The 12,310-nt window shown below is 46.2% G+C and overlaps 1 protein-coding gene across 1 annotated transcript; it reads right to left on the bottom strand.

Moving 5' to 3' along the window:
- Nucleotides 1-11,214: 11,214 nt before the first annotated feature.
- On the bottom strand, nucleotides 11,215-11,561 carry N7478_003764 (uncharacterized protein; the record flags this gene model as incomplete). Its single annotated transcript, XM_056919978.1, has 2 exons — nucleotides 11,215-11,456; nucleotides 11,504-11,561. The coding sequence occupies 2 exons, from the start codon at nucleotides 11,559-11,561 to the stop codon at nucleotides 11,215-11,217; spliced, it is 300 nt and encodes a 99-aa protein (XP_056783136.1).
- Between the last annotated feature and the right edge of the window lie 749 nt (nucleotides 11,562-12,310).

Genomic DNA, 12,310 nt, shown 5'->3' with positions numbered 1-12,310 from the left:
CAGGATGGATCGAAATTAGTTTCACCACTTACACACGGAGAAACTATCTCGAACCCTCTCTTGAAATACACTATACTTATTACAGTCACTCTTCCCCGAACTCCTGTCTTGGTAGTAATGCAATACACGTATAAATAACACCATAAAAATAGCTTCTGTATTAGACCTATATGGTTCTTAAGGTTTCTAGAACGTTGACCCTGCAAATAAGCCAAACACTAGGGTTGTCTGCTCTTCTTGTCTGGAGATGTGGTAGGTATTCGAATCCCACTCCCGTCAACTGCGCACCGCTATACCGAGCGCGGTGTATAGAGATAGTACTATTGGGTAATATTTTTTTTTCTCTTTTGTATCAAGCTTAACCTTAGACGAAGACTACTGATTCATATCCCGATGAACGTGATGTTCGACCATATGCACTTTAGCCTAGAGAACTATGCTTCCACTCTAGGATACTACAGTCGTACACTTGTGTTGTGGGCTCAGCCCTTCCGCCTGACTATTACTCTGAGCATGATATAGAAGATCCGCGCTAACATAAGCCCGAAAGACCTAGACTGCTTCAGCTACCCGAGTAGTACAATAAGATGCCAAGTGACGAGCTTCCAGTAAACTACATCTAATATACGATAGAATAGAAAGTTATAGTGAATAAGGTGCTCTCGCAAGATACTGAGGAGGATATAGTCCTGACTTAGAGTGCTTATTGGCTGAAGACCCTGAAGAGTAAGCTTGAGAGGTTGTTAGAAGGGAGGATCCCTCGCGAGGGTAATTCTGAGGTCAAAATGTGATTTTAATTCATTGATAATGAGCTAGTTAAATTCATACAATCAGAGTATAAGCATAAGTTATACCGTACTTTTGGGTGCCTTAGTAAATAATGGCACGATAAGTTAATGCATACCATCAGGTAGAGTAGCAAATTGGTTCACGACAGTAGTGTCAAAATATGACGTGGCTTGTCAACTGGGTTGCTTGTTATGGGTCTGCACTCCTGTATGACAGTTATACTTAGCACTTGACCGATATTCCTTGTGCGCACACGAGTTATTTTGTTTGTTTTTGCATCACCAAATTGAACGGTGATGTTATGATCTTTGTCAGAAAAGACCACAGCCCAGTCACTACCCACTCCATTGCCTACAATTGTCCCATATTAAACAGAATCCCCGTTAGGATCCAGCTTTGATGCTTCCACTGAAGCAACTTTCAAGGCCTCTAGTCTTCCTAGAGTGTGCTCCTGAGGACTTAAATTAACACCTGTGGATCGACATTTTAATATTTATACCAAATAATGAGTGTGAATGTATGTAATGTAATGTACCTTTATAATAGAAGGCCTGTGTGTAAGGTGTTTCGTATTGTATCTCGGATATTGTGCCGCTGTGAGATAGGTATATAGGGATGAAAAAATGAAGTTGGCAAGAAGATGAGAGACAGGATACGACGATGTGAGCCATTAAATAATATAAATTTCTGCTCGAATAAATCTTATACCATGGTACTATACGAGCAGAACCTAAAGCGATGAATTAAACGGGTGGCTCTAGATCATACCGAAATTGTACTTATGAAGCAATTGTGACGCATGTAGATATCTGAAAAAGCAGAATCCAGAATAAAGTGTTGTTTGGATCTACTATCCAGAAAAGAATCTATACCTCCTGGACCGGTCTCCTAGCGGTTGGCGGTTCCTTCAAAAATGTTGCCTTATCTCGAGGCCTAGACTCTAGTTTGTCGCCACAGAAATTATATATAAGAAGTAATTCAATCTTATAGAATCTGCTTCTAAGGATGAAGGGAGCATGCACTTCAAATTGCGAGATATCTAGTCGCATAACCAAGTAGACCAAGGAGAATGACTACAAACGGCGCACCAACACTTACCAAGCCTTGCTAAGTACAGTCTATCGTGTCTAGGTTCTGGCGTGAATTAGCGCTTTAAGTGTAATTCATCGTGGGCTAGGATTGTCTCAGTCCACTGCAACTGCGGTTACTTCCCTAAACCTCCCAAACCACCACATCTGGTGTTGATGTTATTTTTGTGATCTCTTTCCATAGGTCCTTATCAGTAGAAGCTACTTCAGCCCATACCCTATCTTAATCTGCTCTTTCATGCGCCTTCTTCGCATTAGTAAGTAAGCCAATGCTATGATCTTAGGCTCCATTCCAAAAAGGCAGTACAGTAATACACATATATCCATTGAAGATGGCACTCGATGAGTTGCCGGATTCTTATGGTTGTGACCCAACTTTTGTTTGATCTGTTTGCACGATGGATTCCATCAGTTTCTACAAGAAATTACGGTACTATAACAATGACTCATTGTGGTTACCAGTGAATACAATACAGCCCTACATGGATTAACAGGGGAAGAGCTAAAATTAGATTAGCGTGTCTCCACTTAGGGTGCGGGAATCTAATCGTAAGAGTTTAGAGTTAAAACTGATTTCGAATGCTACTGTAGCCCGAGACCCTCGCTTGGATGTCAATTGGTGCGGCACCCACCGAAATACGGCACTACTTCTCGCGGTCAAGACCCTCAAAGGGAGGTCGCCCCGACGGATAGTGGAAGCCCTACTGCTCAACCCAAAGCTTGACATCAATCACCAGGATTCTAGGGGGCGCACGGCGCTGTGGCACGCGGTGGACCTGCAGAATGAGGAGCTAGTGCAACTGCTCTTGGACCAGAATGACCTTCGTTTGAATGATGCGGACGATGGCGGTCTTACCCCTCTTGCGCGAGCAGCGGAGCATCAAAGCCCTCGCTTGCTGCAGATGCTTCTGAGGCAGCCGGAAATATGTATCAATGCCACGTCGAGCTCGGTCTCCCCGCTGTGGGCTGCGTGTCGGGCGGGTTCGCTCGGGGCAGTCCAGAACTTGTTGACCCAGAGGTCCATTCAAATCAACGTAAAAGCCCCCTCTGGAACTTCGCCCCTTCACGTGGCTGTCATCAACCAACACTTAGATAATGTGTCTCTTCTTCTCTCGCAAGGTGAAATCGCATTGAATGAGGTTGGGCCCTCGGGCTTCACGGCCCTCATGTTTGCTGCTGCAAGCGGGTATACTGCATGTGTTGAACGGCTGTTGCGCCACCCACAGATTGATCTCCAAGTTCAAGATCCTTACGGATACTGCGCTTTCAGCTTGGCGATACTCAATAGACATGCTCGGGCAATGGATCTTTTAAGCAGTGCATTTGTGCGGCAGAGAGCACAAAAGTTAGGCTGGCCATCGGGCTAGCTTTGCCAAGACTGAGTGGGGGAGAAATAGAAAATTTGAGTAGAGTTACTTTGCCAGACTGCTATACCCCCCATCCTAGAGTCAGATGACTCGGAAATTGCTATGTAGCACAGCTCAGCGACCATGGACGTTAGCCCAAGCCCACTGGAAAATGCGGCCCGCTCAATCACCGACTTCCCCGCCCTAGGAATTGATACTAAAGTATATCACCCACAGGACTGCCTGTCATAAGACCCCATTGTTTCCTACCGTTTGCGCGTGATATAAGCGTGATCAGCCGCGAAACAAGATCCCAAAGCGCCGGATAGAAGCCTCTGTTCTAGCTTCACTGATGGCCCGCCCTCCGTCTAATGCATCGAGTGTATACAGTCGCTCGCCAGATACACCAAGACCACACTCCTCAAGGGCTATGCCTGTCCCCGTCTGGGACGATCTTCCCGAGATTACACCACTGGACCATCGGATCTTTGTGGCGGGGAGAACGACCATGGCATTAGAGACGACAAAGACACACCTCAATACAGCAAAGAGCGTGGCACAATCCCCATTAGACCCAATCACTGAGAAGCGGAGCCAGCGTGATCAGCAAGCTCACGAAAATGAGTTCTTCCGCACCTGTTGCACGAATGTCTGCCATCTAGCGACAGCCGTGGTTGACATCACACAGAAGCTTGTATTGGAAGAGCATATCCATTCTGACCAATTCACCCCAGTCAATGCACGCTTGTGCCGGGCTACATTGGCTCTTTGGGCAGCCTTGGACGCATCAAGGGTGGAACGCATCAAGGGTGGAGGAGGACAGGGCGGAACGCATTTGGATGCAGGAATTGGATATGCCGACAGCTTCGGAGCCATCTTCCGAGTGGATCTAGGGGAAATCTGGCGTCGTATACGATTGAAGGTCGAGCTGGTCGAGTCTTGGGTATTGGGGTCCTGAGATTGTTCAGTGAGTTGTGCAAGGCGAGGCAACAGCCCTGGATGAGCGTTTCGAATGCGTACATTCGTTTCAGGTATGATGTGAGGGCCAGTTGGGCAGTCAGCTACCCTGGTCTGACGACCAGCCCTGGTGGCAGTTGGCGGGCCAGGCTTTGTTGACGTGGTTCAAGAAGGCGGTGGCAATCTCTTCCGGATGGCAGACTGACCAATCATGGTGGCTTTGGGGGTTCAACTCCGCAACTTCAGTTGAACCCCCTGTCGGGTTTTCCAAAACCTGGACCTGGAGATATATTATTCTAATTCTTGCATGTGGTCTGTTCACATCGAAATTCTGATTAGAAAGTACGAATTTTTATCCTCTTTCAGCTCATTTTCCTAATAAACACAGTTCTGCCCTGTTTATTGGGTTGTAAAATTCCTCAACGTTAAGCCATACGAAATATATATATCTGACCTCAAGCAATCGTAGTATTAAAACTCAACACGATTTCTAGCAAATGTCAAAACCTCGATCTCCGAATTTGATCGCGACTGCAGATCTTCCATGGCCTCTGAGGCACTTGGGTATAGATATCCCTCTGTCACGTAGTCTGGTAATCCTAAGGTCGGTCAGGTTGGTGAAAGGCAGGCCACGTGGAGACTCCGTCACTCTGCGGTCGGCCCGCGCATGGCCGTGGGACACGTCGCGCCACGGCATCTTCCCAATAACCTCAAACAGCCGAGGGAATTGGCCTTTCAATATAGCACCATGACCTTCTAGTCTAGCCATATTTCAACTCCTTCCAGCTCTGAGGGTGGACGTGGTATGGTCGCTTCATGCCGTCCCTCTGCAGTCCGGCTTTCGTGTTCTGACCTAAGGGGAAAGACCCAAGGCTTCCAGGGCCTTCAATCAAGATAGCTTCGCGCCAATCGCGCGATCAACCTTCGGTTCGACGTGAACGCTGCATACTGCAGGATGAAGCGGCCTTTGGCGTCGCGCTGGCTCACCATCGATTGTGGATGAGAAACCAACAGCTCAAGGATCGCGTCGCGCCTGGGGTCGAAGCCACTGTATGTCTTGGCCGCGAGAAGCAATGCGCTGTCCCCTGCAAAGATGGACCGGTCGACATCGAGAGATCTGCTTTGCAAGAGGATCTGAACCGCAAGGTGATCGTCGTATATCACCGCCAGATGGAGCGCAGTGTGACCTTGGCCATCTGTGACGTGAACATCGATTCGCGGGTCACCCAAGAGGATCTCCAAGATCTCGTGCTGTTGATACTCTAGAGCCGTGAAGAGCGTGGGCTGGCCCTTCGGTCCGCTGCTGTTGACATTGATGCCACGCTGAAGGAGTTGAATCACGGCTTGCACATCTCCCCGAGCAATTGCAAAGAACAGTGCATTCTGCACAAACCGTCTGCAGCAATGAGCAGCGGGACGCTCTTCGTATGACGGTGAAGAGCCTACTAGAATGGGCAGTCAGCAGCCGCACTGATACTGGAATGGGATGACTAACCGATGGTATGGAGGTGGTGCGACATCTCCGACGTATAGTGAGAGGCTGTTTCGGATGAAATGATGGTGTCGCCGAACAAACTTGTCGATGGAGGAGCAATGCTCGACCTTGCAGGACAGTATTTGTAGGAGGTACTATGCTGACAATAATCCAGCAGTGTGCATTCTTCTGGCTGATCCTCTACTTTACATTTGAGCTAGATGGAATTTGGTCGGGCAGAACCGTGGAAAATGAGGCCTGTGAAACAGACAGGCTGTTCCCAGGAACTCTCGTGCTCCCAGGAATCTCCATGCTCTTCCTGGAGCCCTGCCTTTGCGCAGAACGCCATGAATTCCTCACATTTTTAACGAAGGCTTCTCACATTGGGCCAATCTGTTGGCGTGTGATTTGTAGGCTAGTTGGTGCACTCCACTGCCTCGATGGACTAGAAAGTCTGACAGGAATTAGGGAGTCTGTCTGGTCTGGAGAGACAAAACCAACTTCAAGTGACATCATATTGCAAATATTTAATAGTTTTTCTAATTGCAAATCGATACTATTTTCAAGGTCTTGTAATGATGAAGACCTTATATCTCTTTGCTTTGAATTTTGGAAAGCTCAGACTATTGAAGGGCACCAATTTCTAAGATCAATAAAATCCGAGGGATCATTTCATTGACTTAAAGTTATTGAGTGAGTGTATCCCCGCAGTGGCCTTTCGATCCTGTGGTGATCTTCGGTGATCAGATCACTGACACATACAGTGGCCCTAAGCAATTGCTAACACTTAAAAAATGCCAAGCAGGTAAATTGTTATACTATGTTGACTAGGTGGCCCAGGATCATTCGCATTAGTGCGAATGACATGGTGTACAGCTGCACGTATGGGGTGCTTGCACAAACTGAGAACAGTTAGCGTTGTGCTAATCACAAAGAGTAAAACACTGGGAAACACATACCCGAAACCGCGGTCGTTCCGTCTGTGGATCTCATATGGGCCGAGTCCCTGTTTCCGTTATGATTCTTTCAAATGTCCGTTTTTCAAACATTTGGTGAAGAACAGATGATTTTGCCCAAAGCAAGTCTTTTGAAATTGCAATCTGTGGATGACCACGCCTGCTGTTTACTTTTGAATGACCATCTCTTTCTAGCTCATTATGATGATAGAGTGTTCATTGAACAGGCTACTGGTTGACAGAGCAGCTGTCAAACAATTGATTAATCATCAATTTCATTCAGCCAGAAGAGCAAAGGTGTTAAGAGATTATGCGCATGCAGATTCATCCGGGTCGGTGGATGTTGAACTTCAATGAATCTTTATAGGTCGATTGGCAGTTAGAGATTAGCAAGGTAGGGACCCATGCGGAGGTTCAAGATAGGTCTAATTTGAGCACAGTACATGCATGGTGATGGAGGAAATTAATGCGAAAAATCACATCGACAACATTGACTTCGAAGAGACTGTTTTGCGCAACGCCTCGGGCTCTTTGCGTGCGTGGGATTGTCCTTTCGTTGAAACTTAGCTGGATATGGATATTAGCCTATGACTGGTGAGTCCCCTGTCATGGTGAACGTTGGAGTATTGCTCACTGTGGATATTCCAGAGTCAACTGCTTTTTTATTATCCCACGGATACTTAATCATTTCTATTTATCAACTACTGTAAGTCTTGTCTCGTAAATTTCATCAGCTGTTGACGTACCTCTCAGTCAAATGTATGCATCAAATTAAATTTTGCGCGCAAAGTTTTACTAATAGAAATAATAACCTGAAAAGAAAACAAATTTCTTCCGTAGCTTATATCTTGAGGGCTTAGGCGGCTATTGCACTGTTGAGCTCCTGCGATTGCAGTCATTAATAGATGGCTACCCTTTGCGTCGGCGCGCCTCGTCATGCTTAGCGCACTTACAGACCCTTTGTTCGGGAATCACCATTTATGGAGTACATTGCTGGGCTTTGTATCCACAGCTAGGGAGTATTATAAAAGCAGGGGTCTCCCCCTTCTTCTCTAGACAATGAGAATATTCAAAATCATCTCCAAAACGACCATGCGCCTCCTCCTTAGTCTGTTAGCTGGAAGCATGCCAGTGGCCTTTGCCGCAACTTTCCATCTTTTCGATGTTGACGGAAAGTGTTTAATCTATTCTGTGGGCAATTTGGATTGCACTGGGTCTTCCGAACCCTTCGCCAACCTAGTTGGAAGAAACTGCTACTGTGAGGAGCCTCAACCAGCAGTCCGCTGATTTTATCGCTAATCAAGCTCTTTCTTAGTTGGACAGTCAACGGCTGATGAGCCCCGTACCGTCAACGTCACAATCTGCGACCAAAACTCCACAAATGGTCATTCAGCTGCCACCGTCCGAGTTGATCAGACGGGGCTAATCTCATTTCAGAACCAGGAGGGGCAAGTCGCGAGCTGCTCGATCGACTCCTCTTTTCAAGTGGGAAGTGTGTGCACCGCTGGTGACGAGACAGTGGATCAGGCGACGAATATTCCGAACAAGGCAACGCAGACAACCGCAATACATTCTACCCTTACAAAGGCGACTTTGGCCCCTGTGGTAACGACGGCACAACCGTCTGATTGCTAATACGTTAGGCCCCTAGGACATACTGTCGAACTCCGCAGGAGAAGATTACCACCTTTCCTATCCCGGATTGATGATTCAGTGCGTGCTTATATCCTAATTTACTGTTTTTGTATGTAACACGCACGTATGCGTACGTATGGGCCATGCAACTAGCCTTTCGTAAGAACTGGCAGGATCGCTCAACTCGATCTAACACAGAAGACCTCTTGTGCAATGGGATCCTTGATTTTACTAGTCCATACACGATTTGCCTCTATCCAACATAAGATGTCAAGCAGAAAGAGTGGTCAAATACCGCTACGACTATTTGGGATAGGATTTTCACCGTCCACCCGCCCCCAGTATTAGACTTGAGTATGGTACCGTAACGTACCAAGATTAGCAGGAGGGTGCTCAATCACTCATCATGACAAAAAACAATCAATCATCAGATTCGAACAGACATACTTCGTACTAGCCAGTACATCAAATAGACGGACGTGGCTGGCCACTCGAGCTTCAAGCTCCTACCAGATACAAACCTCCCTCGATTGCCTACGCACAAGGAAGACCTTTGGTGCGATATAGTGCGATATCAATCTACTCATGGATATAATCCTACATGGCAAGCAAACAATATATCCTTTACCCAGAATATATGTATCTATCAAATTATTTGAGTTGGAAGTGAGGACTAGTACATCGCGTATGTTGTAAAATCTTGGGAACACACGGTATCTCATTACTGAAGTCCATTCATCCACTAGTGTTGCTCCTCACCCGAGCTTGGCTTTGATTTTTTTTTAAAGAAGTTTGTTTCAGAAATGGCTGAGAATACCATATATGACCATATTGTCAGTAGCAGCCGCAGTGGCTAGATTTACCTAAGACTCAACACTTAGCCAAAGGCTATCGCTAGAAGGGCGATTATGATACCTGGAATGCACATGCAGGTGACGCCTTGAGAAACCCCAGTTCACCACTGGTACTAGGGTGGTTCTATTGCTTGGTTTAGCTTGTTACAGTGAGTGCTCATGAAAGTGATGTGTAGTAGCACTCATAGCCGCGCGGTCCTCTTTGGTAAAAGATTCCTTGTTTGAAGCCCCGTTAGGCTGATGATCACTAGATTCGTGTAGGGCATCCAGGCCTGTAGTAGTAGGAGATACATGTACGCAAGATCCTGCGAATTACGATTCAAATCATCGTATGTCCAACCCCTGATCCCACCGAGACCATCCCAAAATGTCCCATGTCCGGCACTCATGAAAAGTAATTATCACTAGGCGGTGACTGAGATTAGGAAGTATATGAGTTGGATCCTGTCCTAAATTTGCATTCAACAATTCATGAAAATTGAGGGGAGTGAAAGCCTGTCATACACATACATCTCTGGTGGACTCTGAAAAGCTGTTGTTCCAATCTGAATTCGCTTTCTACGACTGGTCTTTGCTGGCCAAACCAACATCAATTTTATTGAGGTCGTTCCCAACAAATTGATGAGGACGAGGGAGTTGCTCCAGCTCGTTGAGTATCGTTTCCCCTTGAGCAGGAAATGAATTTCTTTGCCTGGTAAGTTTCACCGCCGAGATATTTACAAGACCATTGCATGTTGATGTCCAATGCGATGAGTCCTTTTTTTAACTCTTCAGGATGCGTTTGCTGGCTTTATTTCATGCGCACTAGATATATAGTCATCGAGGCTTTTTAATTTATTGATAAAATATCTCAGCCCCCGTAGTTTTCAAAATCCCATCATGCTTTCAAGGGCATTGTATGCGTCGACGAAGAACATGGATACAATGTCCAAAATTTCCACCTTTGCCAACAGTATTGCAGCAGCTTCGAGGGGTAGACCTGTCAGAGTGATATCCACCGCGGCTTTGAAGTGTCATCAAGTGAGCCGGTCAGTATAGTAAGGTGTTGAAAAGTGGGGCACTTGAGAAAACTTCGCAGTGATGGAGGGGAAATGAGGTGTTACTGTACTATCTCTAGATAGCAGCAAGATATTCCCTGGTAAATGTGACTGAGAAGGACACTTGAGAGCCTACTATTTTCTGTGCGTATGATTGACCGACTTCTTGGCACGCAGGGTGAGCTTGGTCCACAGTATAGCCATCCTTCCGTCAAGCATTGTTTGCTGCCCGGCTCTCAAGCGCGTTTGACCAACGACAAGCTTTTAAAAACAGAATCCCCTCTATGGGGCGCATACATGTATTTGCGCCCCGTGCAATCAGCTTACCTATTTGTGATCACCCAGATGATATTGGAACTCCCATGCCCACAATAAATAGAAAATATTTGCCCAGATTCACTGGCAATAAGTCTTTCTGGAGCCGAAACGCTTAAACCAAATCCCTGGTTGAGATATCTCAACGGTGATAAAATGTTTTGCAATTCATTTCTCCCTAAGTGATACGCCCAACAAAACTTGTTTCATTAGTTTATTATCTCGTCGGATAGCTGGCGCGCCCCGGATTGGGAGAGTGAAATCGTTTGCCATGGCTAGAAGCCTCCTCTTGTCTATTTTGTGAAATCATTGCTCAGCAGTATCACCAAGAACTCAAAATCAAACATTCTCCAGAGATATGGGGGGACAAAACATGATCTTCTTCGGCGAAACTATTCAATATCAGAGCCGCCGATCAGAAAGTTACGACTTTCCAAAGAGGATATTCCTCTCGAGATCCTTCCCGAGTCAACCAATTTGACCTCCATCAAACAGCGTTCCAGCGTAAGGTTGAACGACGGCTAGGCGGAGTACCCAAAAACTATGCTGATGGCCTATCAAAAATGGGTACAGAAGGCAGAAAAGTTCGATAAAAGAGTGAAAGTTATTCCTCGTCAACAGCAAGAACAGAATATGGTTATTTGTGATATGAAAAGCAGCTATCAGTATGTGCGAGCCCTCACAGGGGACTCATGGAAGAAAGAGACACAATGAAGAGATCGCACATTCAAAGCCATGTGTCTCGTTTGAATCCTTTGCGATCTCACTGCAAAGTGGAAATCCCTCCCGCCAAAGGAGATCGACCATCCTCAGCTCCCAACTCTTCCAGCTTACTCAGGACCCTCTTATACTCTCGATACAAGCCCCATGAATATTCTCGCAGAACATGAAGCTCACTAGCAAGTTGTTGGCGATGATTTTCCAAGATTGAGACATGGTCCTCGACTTGCTGAATCAGAAAGGAGAAGTCACGCTCCCTTTGCTCATGCACGCCGCATATCAACGCTACATCAAATTAGCTAGGAAGAATATATAGCGCATAGAAGACTCACGGTGACTTTGGGACGAGTGTGCAAATCTAGTAAATGATTTGTCTGCAATGGCTGCCATTGGGAATTCACTCTGAGGAACACCTCTTGTCGTAGTGCAAGGCTTTAATTTGATTAAGAGGGGGGTTGACGTTTATTTGTAGCCACAATGTGAAGCCGAAGACAATGGCGGTATAAGTAAAAGCCTTTGTCCGTTCCTAGGATCTAGCAGTGCCATCCCAAAAGCTGCAGCGGCCATTCCCAAAATAATTTTCTTATATCAAATTGCGAGGTGGCAAAAAAGTGATGTGCTCCCTGTGATTTTGCTGTTCTACATAATACATCTTTCAAGCCGAGCAGAGCACTACAGTATTATTAGTGTCTCTCGTATTGAGTCTTCTCCAGACAATTCATTGTCAACCAGTTACCGTCACTCGTCCGTCTACTACAAGTTACATAGTTGCATATCGCCAGCCCTCAATTAGGCACGTCGAATTCGCGAAGTGGCACGATGCGCTCGATTACTTGCGATCCAGACGTGTTCACTGTCGGAAGTGGATCGTTTCTTGGCCGATGGCCGACTTGACATCATTTTCAGAATAAACTCTTGAGTATACATACCTCCTTGCCGGATCTCATGATAGCAATGTGTTCCTTGTGAAGAGTTTACCTCAAATCAGCGTGTGGCTTGACAAGAAACAAGAAGGAGGAAAGTACGTTGGGAGTCGCCCACGACTGTACCACCGGCACGGCATCCAGGTGATACTCAACAGAGGAGAGGCAAGCCAACGACCCGATCAACTGATAGTGTGGTGACTTCAATATAGGCTT

The sequence above is a fragment of the Penicillium angulare genome, assembly GCF_028827245.1.
Source record: "Penicillium angulare strain IBT 27051 chromosome Unknown utg000003l_segment0_segment0, whole genome shotgun sequence".
NCBI classification, from domain to species: Eukaryota; Fungi; Ascomycota; class Eurotiomycetes; order Eurotiales; family Aspergillaceae; genus Penicillium; species Penicillium angulare.
This window is presented reverse-complemented; position numbering and strand designations above follow the sequence as displayed.